This window comes from Rhinopithecus bieti, unplaced genomic scaffold (genome assembly GCF_001698545.2).
Source record: "Rhinopithecus bieti isolate Rb0 unplaced genomic scaffold, ASM169854v2 scaffold_61957, whole genome shotgun sequence".
Classification (NCBI taxonomy): Eukaryota; Metazoa; Chordata; class Mammalia; order Primates; family Cercopithecidae; genus Rhinopithecus; species Rhinopithecus bieti.
Window position 1 is genome coordinate 1,048,917 of NW_016823861.1, and position 10,095 is coordinate 1,059,011.

The 10,095-nt window shown below is 33.4% G+C and overlaps 1 protein-coding gene across 1 annotated transcript in view; it reads right to left on the reverse strand.

The window, feature by feature from the left end:
* Window positions 1–10,095, reverse strand: part of PCDH15 (protocadherin related 15) — a 591,153-nt gene that overhangs the window by 343,893 nt on the left and 237,165 nt on the right. The window contains exon 13 of the mRNA XM_017861934.1: window positions 9,689–9,882. Coding sequence (XP_017717423.1) covers window positions 9,689–9,882 — 194 coding nt within the window. The remainder of the gene's footprint in view (window positions 1–9,688; window positions 9,883–10,095) is intronic.

The following is a 10,095-nucleotide window of genomic DNA, read 5'->3' on the forward strand; positions in this document are numbered from 1 at the left end:
AGTCCAAGTGATCTCATTGTTCAGTTCCCACCTATGAGTGAGAACATGCGGTGTTTGGTTTTCTGTTCTTGTGATAGTTTGCTAAGAATGATGGTTTCCAGCTGCATCCATGTCCCTACAAAGGACGCAAACTCATCCTTTTTTATGGCTGCATAGTATTCCATGGTGTATATGTGCCACATTTTCTGAATCCAGTCTGTCACAGATGGACATTTGGGTTGATTCCAAGTCTTGATGGGTGCTGACGAGTTGATGGGTGCAGCACACCAACATGGCACAAGTATACATATGTAACAAACCTACATGTTATGCACATGTACCCTAGAACTTAAAGCATAATAAAAAAAATAAAAAAAATTAAAAAAATTTAAATTGTTTTTGATGCTCATTGGGTGTCTGGGTCATTTCCAGTTAAGAAAAAGTTATGGGTAAACATATTTCTAAAAACTGTGGAATGCATCTCATCTGTAAAATGCTAATATCTGATAGCCCAGAAATTCTTGCTTCTCAGGTGTTCACTAAAACTTTGTTCTCTAAAATTTAAGGCTACTAAGGATAAGAATTCTAAAGAAGACGTGTTTTTATTGAGAACAAATCATTTTGTCTAGTTCAGAAGTTATCTAAATGTTAATTCAGATTATGGGCTTGAAATGGTTACTTATGAAACAAGGTAGAAGAAAACCAGTAAGCAGAAGAAAAAGAGATGTGAAAAAAGTTATAGATATGAAAATACATTTTTGGTAAGGAAGGTGATAATGAAAAAAAAAATTATAGCAAAAGCTTTTGTCTGATGAATGTTTGTCCTAAATTAAAATAACTGGTTATTAAAAATAGAAAAGAAAGAAAATCTAGGACAAAACAGAAAGTCCAGGCATATCATGGATGGTCTGTGTAAGTCATATGCCATTTTTCTTGTTTCTCAGTGTGTCTCCCTTCATGCCCATACAAAGAAAATACAAAGTTGTAAAAGCATAGATAATAAAATATCCTTTGAAACTTGATAAAAATTGGAATACTTTGGCTAATTAACATTGTTCATAGTTAAAGCTCATATCTTAATGAAGGTAAAATATAAATTATTGTAAAGAAATACATTAGCAGTTTGGCAATTTTTTAAATATAGTTAAGTCCAAAGCTGAATGTAACATGGAGCCAAATTTCATAGTATATTTGCTATTCTGCATCACACTCCTGAAGTGAATTTCTTAATTACAGAAAATATATAATGGTATTGCTGGACTTAAAGACAGTAAATGTCAGAAAACTGAATCAGGAATAAAATACTCTTCAGGTGAATTTTTTTTGGCTCTGGGTAACACTGTAACCCGAGGTAAATTAAGTAGAAGAAAAATTGAGGATTGGAATACTGTTTGTTTATTTTTGCTTCTTTTTTTTCTTTTTTTTTTCATGAGACAGAATCTTGCTCTGTTGCCAGGCTGAAGTGCAGTAGCACGATCTCGGCTAACTGCAAACGCTGCCTCCTGCATTCAAGTGATTCCCCTGCCTCAGCCTCAGTCCTCAGCTGGGACTACAGGTGCTGCCACCACACCTGGCTAATTTTTTGTATTTTAGTAGAGATGGGGCTTCACCATGGTGGCCATGATGGTCTCAATCTCCTGATCTCGTGATCCCCTCTCCTCCGCCTCCCCAGGTGTTGGGATTACAGGAGTGAGCCACTGCACCCGGCCTATTTTTGCTTCTAATTTTCATTTATTTGCTGTTTGTTCTACTTATACATACAAATATATACACATATACACATATATACACATATACACATATTTATATTTATACATATGCACATATGTATACATAAACATATATATATATTTGTATACATATACATATATATAAAACTATTGATGCTTTTTAGTTTCTAATGGAAAGCTTTTATTTGGTTCTATGAATGGTCATTTTGTTTTCTATGTATCCCCAACAATTTATCATTTGCTGTATTTATTGAAAGTTCCTAAACTACCTTTGTCAAGCTTCAAAACATTGATGAAGGACAGCAGCCATTTAAATCTGACTGTTTTTTCTTACCTCTGATTACATTGCTAGCTATGATAACTTTAAGGTTCCTGGCAAAAATCACATAAAAGACTTATTTTATAAGTTCTAAACAAAATAGTACATTACATATTTTGTCATTTGGAAAAGTAGATGAGAATAGAAGTGTTTAAATGATGTTTATTTCCAAGGTAATTCAATGCAATCAATAATTTGAGTTAGTTCAGATCCTTTCCTTTAATGAAGAAAAACTGTGATATGGGTTCAAAGTTTTAATGTTCAGGAAAGACTGGGCTTTTCTTTAAGGAAATCTTTAATTGATTGGGATTTCTCTCAAACGAGTTTAGTTTTGTTTATCATTATTAACATTAAGTGACACTCAACTGAATTAAGCAGTAATTACTTTAAAAAGTATGATACTTTGTTGTAATTTTTGATCCAAATCCATTTATCTCTGATGGGCATTCATGTGGTACTTGAAAACAAAATATGTACTAGTGTTGCACTGGCTTGAAGACTTCAGTGGTGAAAGTTAATTAGTTGTAAGTACTGTATCCAGAAGTAAATCTTAGAAATGTGTAATGATGGTCTTTTAAATAGCTAAAGAGAAATTATTGTGTGGTTTTCACTTTGTCCTTGCTTTGTTGTGTAGTATTTAAGTGAAATGAGATTTCTTATCTTTATTCTGAATTTCCAAAACTGATATTTGCATTTGCCATTTTTCAATAATGGAAAAAAACAACATTAGTTGCCTTACTTTGAAAAGTTTGGCAAAGGACATATCAAAACCTTGATGCTTTTGGTCATAGTTCTGTCACTGAAATGCTAACAATTAGAAATATGGAATGAGTAACCTAACTACTTTAACACAGTGGTTAGAAGTGCTGTAAGTAGTATCTGTTAAACTCCAAACCACTGTGTTTTAATTTGTGAAATATTAGAATAATAGGCTTTCTGTAGTATAAATATCCTATTAACTAATCCTTGTGCTGTTAACTTACAGGTCTTTGAATCCTGGGTCTGAAGAAAGCACTGACTTCTGTTAAAGTTTGAGCACTGATACCAGTCAAAGTCTCATCTTCAGACACAGGAGAAGGTGACAATCAAAATGAACTGCTTTCACGAGACACAGGGCCAGAAATTAAAACTATTCAATCCCTGTAGACCCAGGAACTATTGTGGAAGCTGTGGGTGTGTGAGATGGTAAGGGGCAATTTTGAGGGATAAACTTAGTTCAGAGTTTCTGTAAATTAAACATTAATATCAGAAGCACAATCATGCAAGGCCAGTGTCTGGGCCTATGTGTCAGAATAACAGGGTTTTCTTGGAGCGTTGATCTACTCTTTAATGGGTAATCATAAAAGGCTATAAGAAGTTTGTGAAAATCTTACAGTCAAACTGATTAAAATTAGATTTGTATATAAGATTTTATTAAAATTAGATTTAACATTAATAATATACCATACAAAGATAAAATTTGGTTTTCTCATTTGAACAAAATTTCATGTAAGGTATTTTGTTCACTTCCTGAGGAAACTGTACGGAAAAAAAATGGAGAGGAGGAAGACAGAATTAGTTGGCCTCATGCTGTCTTAAGTTTTAGGTCTTATTGCTTAAGAAACAGTCACCTCTCTATCAAAAGGTAAATGTTTTTGTTTTATTATTTTGGCTAAATAAATGAATATTTTATAGTGACCTGTGATCATATTTTATGTTGTCAAGTGTCTTAAACCTTTCATATTTGACAGAATTTCCAATAGCAAAATTTCAAGTTCTAAATTCAGTCTTTTTGACCTCATACTAACCTTTTGGGGTATTAGTTTCCCTGAAGTTCAAGAGAGACATATAAGGCTTATTAGGCTTAGTTGTTATATTAGAATTATGAAGGCGACATTGTCAAATCTGAGGTGATGTTAAGCTTCCTTTGTTTAATATTTACAGGGATGGGTTATTAATTGAGGATTTTATGAGATTCCTAAAATTCTGATATGTCAATATGTGTTGTCAGTAATAATTATGATTATTATGTTAAATTGCTGTATGCCACAGAAATAACCAAATTTCTTTATCTACTGTGTCTTTGTGGCTGTCTTAAGGCTTTTGTCATCTACAATTATTATTTTGCTTTGATCTTTCTCAAAAAGTGACTTATAATCAGCTACAGTCCGGGGCTTGCTTCTTTGGTGGAGTTTGTGAAAAGAACTTTTGAATGCAGGTTACTGATAACTTTAGAGATTGTGCCATTGGGTTAGAGAGGAAAATTCCAGGGTACTAATTTAAAGGCTAATGTGTTCATAAAGATTCTTAACCCAATATTAAGCAGGGCAAGAACTGATGGCATGGACGAAACTCATGAAGGACTGAAATAATTTTTGTGGCTTTTATCTTTGAAATATTGCTGATTTTTTTGTTTTGTTCTTCAGAGTCTGGATAACTTTTTAGAGCTATTTATAACCTATAAAGTTATGCTTTGAGTTTATTACGGAGAGAATACTTTTGTAAACAGAATTTGAGGCGTATTTTTTCTCTGCCTAATTTCTCCAGAATAATATTCTTAATTGATGGTGATGTGTTTGTTTGCATACATTTAATAACAACATGTTTTCTTGTACAATGGGGACACAATTGGAGGAAGTGGTTATTTTCTCAGGGCTTTGACTGAAATGGCCTTGTGAAAGGTTCCAGCCAAGCCAATGTAGGACCTATATAAAAAATGATTCTTGTTGCACTTTGGGTGGTTAATCAGGCTAAGCATATGGGCCTGAAGCTTATTTTGAAAGTAGATTTGTCCTGCTATGACTTGCCTTTGTTGGAAGTTGGGGGCTGAGGAAAGAAATACTGTGCTTCAGAAGAAAATGACACTATTAGATTAGCCTTTGATTTCTGGGTGACCATGAAATCACCTATAGTATAACACTGCCCATGATGCCCCTCCTCAGCATTAAGCAGCCAGAAAGATTGACAACCAAACTCCCCATGATTGAGGAATTGATCATTAGAAAGGGGGGACTGAAACCAAACAAATAGTCCCATAGATCACTTTTTTTGATAAACATAGAAATTCATCCTCTGGTCTTAAAGCTTGAAACTTACATGTTTTATGTGAGTTCCTTCCTCAGGAAACCACTTACAGCCTCTCAAGAAAGTATTAAAGAAATGAAACACCAGATCACCATATCCAGACAATGAGATGCTAGACCCCTCATCCATCGTGACTGCTTTCTTGCCCCTCCCTAGTTCCTAGTTCCTATTTTTTTACACATTGTTACATTTTTTCCCTGCTATATATACCCATAATTTTAGTTGATCGGTAAAATGGATTTCAGACTGATCTCCCATCGCCTCAGCTGCAGCACCCAATTAAAGCCTTCTTCCTTGGCAATAATTGCTCTGTCAGTGATTGGCTTTCTGTGTGGTGAGCAGCACAACCTAGACTGAAAACCTGGTGTTTTGGTAACACTCATAATCGAAAAAGATCCTTAAAACAATCTAATTTGATTCTTATTTTACAAAAGAGAATTTTAAAATGGAAAAATTTAGCTCACTGAATCAAGATTATAAAATTAATTAGCGATGGCAGATAAATACAAGGCTTCTGAATTCAAAATCTGCTTTCCATTTTTCCCTACATCCTAGAAGAACAAATGTGTAAAATAAATTGGAGAATTTTTACTTATCTATGTGTGAATATAAAACACTTTTTTTTTGTAATAAAGGGTGTTACCTGACAGGAAGTCATAAATAATTTCAAGTCTGAGGTTCAGACTATGAAATTATAATTTTAAATTATTAATACCATGAATAAAACTTCATCTATAACATTTGTGGTAAGAATAACATAAAATATGAATAAAGAAGAGCTTTGGAAAAATAGACTTAAGATACTTTAAGTTTGGAAATGGTATAATTAAAAAAATAAAAAAGACAACTTTTTGATATGACAATAGTAATTAGTAGTAGTGAGATAATGTTCCTGGCTTATAGATAATTGTATTATCTTATTATTTTCTATTAAATATGTCAATATGTGCTACAAGGAGTCTTTTTGTAATTCTGCATTTCTAGCTTGTTTCTAAGATGAAGGTTATGGATATTTATATTGCTTTTTCTGGTAGATATCAGACAGAAATTATTGCTTTTGTTTTCCTTTGTGTTCCACCAATATTGCACTAGAAAAGCTATATTTACAGTTCAATGTTCACAGATTCTATTCTCTTATTTTGGAAGTACATATAGAAATCTACAGGAGCAAAATCTTCAGACTGAAAACCAGCATAGGAGGAAGGAAAAAACTTTTCAAGAGAAGTTACAGGGGCAGAGATTTCAGATCCAAGATGTATTTACATATAAATACCACAGAACATTAACAGACAGAGGAAAACTCACATGTCAATTTACAGAGCATTGAAGAAAATAAATGTATGTTTTGTGTAACTAAAGAGAAAAGTATAAACGAAGCGGTAGTAGGAGTTAAGGCTACAGAGGTGGGATTCATGGGCTATACCTGTTGATAGAAACTTCATCTTGACAATGAGGCTCAGTTGGGAGAGTTAAATTTTAAGTTTGGTCAGAGTGACTGCAAGATGGGAGATGCCTTAAACCTCTTATTGGATATAAAGTCAATGTGAAGTTTGACAGGAGTACTGTTGAAGTGAATGTCAGGCAGGTAGGAAATAAACTCTTCCAAGTGTGACTTTCCACTATGTAGATGGCAATAGGATATGAGGTTAGAAAGAAGAAAAGTTATTGAGAAGAGACCTATCATCTGTCGATGACAGCAAGGAGGGGTAATGGGCATTACAATTATTTTTTGACATGAGATTCAAAGGAAAACAAACTATTAAGTAGGAGGAAATCTAGTTTAAAAATATAAATGAGAATCTAATACTCCACCAACCATATCTCTGTGATTAATGATGATCACACACCCTGCAAAGTTTAGTTACAGTCCTTCTGTTAAGCTTGCTGGACCTGGTGTAATATTGAGTTATCTGATTCTTGAGATTTCCTTTTTTGTTGTTGTTGTTTTTTGAACTAATGTTGGTAAATTGTATCTTTTAAAAGAATCATCCATTTCTGTTTTCAAATTTTGCATACTTTTAAGCAAAGTTGTCTCCTATGAATCTTACTTTTTTCTATTTCTATGTAGTTTCCTCATTAGATTTTATTGTGTAGTTTTACTCGTTTTTTTTCTTGATCAGCTTAGATAGTATTTTATCCAATTAATTACGTATTTATTTTTGTTGTGTCTTTCCAGAGAACCAAATTCAGACTCATTTATTTGTTTTATACATGTTTATAATACATTCATGTTTGATATTATACTTATTAACTATTTTGGGGATTTCTTGTGTTTTATTTGTTTCTTTTATGAAGTATTATGACAACTATACCTAATCTTGATAGGATTTCTCAAAAAGAAAAGTACAGACTAATTTTATTAAATAAAATATCAGCAAGCATATAATATCAGCTTATTTCAAGAGAAAAAAAAATTATGTCCTAATATAATCTATACCATGGATGCAAAATAGATCCATCTAAACCATGGATGCAAAACAGGAGCGACAGTAAGATCAGTCACTATATCATCAACTCGAGAAGAAAAGTCATTACTGTCCTCATATATGATAGCTATTTATTTTATCTGAGAAAAGCACCATTACTATTTTAAACAGTCAATAAAATAGAAATAGATGAGTATTTTCTTAATGTATTATTAATAGTTTTTAAAACCATAGACCAAACTAATGGGGTAACACTGAGGCAGTCTCATTCAAGTCACAAATGAAATAAGCATTTTTTGGCTGATGCCAGTAATCCCAGCACTTTGGGAGGCCGAAGTGGGAGGATCAGTAGAGGCCAAGAGCTTGAGACGAGCCTGGGCAACATAGCAAAATTCTGATTCTACAAATTTGTTTTTAATTGGCTAGGACTGGTGGCCTGAACCTGTAGTCCCCACTACTGGGGAGGCTGAGGTGGGCGGATTGCATGAGCCCAGAGTTTGAGGCTTCAGTTAGCTGGGATTACGCCACTATACTCTAGCCTGAGAGAAAGAGGTAGACCTTGGCTAGGGGTGAAAAAAGCCTATTTGCAATTAAAACAAAAGATGTAGAAACAGATCAAGCAAGAAATGTACAGAACTTACATAAAAGAGAAAAGCCTGCTAAAACACAAAAAATGCATGGACAAATGCAAAAATGCAAATGCAAAATGTTCTTGGATAGAAAGATACAACATCAAACACATATAATATATTTCTAAGTAATTTATAAATCTCCTGTGCTCCTAATAAAAACACAGTTAACAAAAACAACAAAAACACTGAACTAGCTTATTTAAAGTCAAAGAGAAAACTTAACAGAAGGAGAAGGAACATTTTGGAGGGAAAACACCATTGAGGTAAGTTAGTAGCACCAGAGGATAGAGCATACTAGATAACCTTAATCATTAAAATTGTGTGGTAATAGCTCATAAAATATAAATAATAGAATTGAATAGAACATTTAGATCAAAATCAAAATACATAAGAAAATATATGATATAATAAATGCAACATCTCAAATTTGTGAGGAAAAGATGAACTATCCAATGTTGTTCATATTTGGATGAATATCACAATGTATTTGACTGGAAAAATATCACAGAGTATTTGACTGGAAAAAACTATGACTGCATTAATACCTCCTACTGTGTACTAGGATACACCCCAAATACAATAAGGATTTAAATATACAATATGAATTCACATAAACACTAGTAGAAAATACAGAATAATTGTAATCTGGGCTTAACATACCAATATAAAAAATGATACACTTGCACACATTCAAACTGATGCATGTTCAGTGTTAAATATTTCTCCATTGTCAGTAAAAGAGGATAAATTGAAAAATTTATCAATAATAGACTTCTTCCACAGTTTTATACGTATTAAGGAATACAAGTTTATCAATAATAGACTTCTTCCATAGTTTTAGACTTACTAAGGAATATTACATAACTGTGAAAAAATAATTTGAAGGATTTATCTAGTATTTACATGGAGAGGATCCCAGGATACATTCATTGTGAATGGGAAAAAACCCCAGCAAAATGAAGGAGTATATTAATATTTATTCGTATTTTCTTGGAATGATACTGAAAATCTGGAAATAAATAATAAATTAACAAAAGGGATTTCTCAGGTGGGAGACTAGAAAGATGCAGTTGTAATAGCAGGAAATCTTTTAGCTCACTCTGTGTGTGTGTGTGTGTGTGTGTGTGTGTGTGTGTGTGTGTGTCTGTGTGCGTGTCTTTGTGTGTACATACATATTTAAATATATATATTATTTTACATAACTAATAATTACCCATATACTCAGAAGTTACTTTGAAACCCTGAAACATTACATGCCACTGACACATATGTTAATTTCTTTGAAGACAAGAGCCTTTCTCTGTCTGTCTGCAGCCTTACTTTTCCATAATAAATTTGAAATATGCCTCAGATATTGTCCTTGTCCCACAATTTAACCAAATCAGTCTATGCATGCTGTTCCTGAGACTATGGTCTCTCTGTTTTTCTGATCTAATTTAGATGTTTATAGGATAAAAGAATACTTGCCGTGGTTCTTAAATTTAATTACAGGGTTAAACGGCCCGATGAAAACACTGCATTGGTTCTACTATAAATTACCTTCTCTCTGCAGGAGGAGCATTATCCGCTGCTTGGACGGTGAGTGCGTAAGTCCGCCCGACTATCATTTCCACCCCCGGAGCGATGGTGATAAGTCCTGTTGTTTTATTGATGATGAAGTCTCCCTGAGCCCCAACAAGGATTTCATATGTGATCTCCCCATTTGACCCCTCGTCTGCGTCGACTGCAGTGAGCTGGAATTGAAAATCACAACATAAATCCACTTAGGACACAACTTTTCACCACCATGTCATTTATTCCCCCAACAAAAGGAGCTGGCTTTCAAAGAAAAAAACAGAAGGAAGTTTGCTTGATATATATACTCTTGTGGGTTCTGTTTTGTTTTGTTTTGTTTTAAAACTGGGCTACTGTGTCTTGTTACAATACTGAAGCAACCACAAGAATAA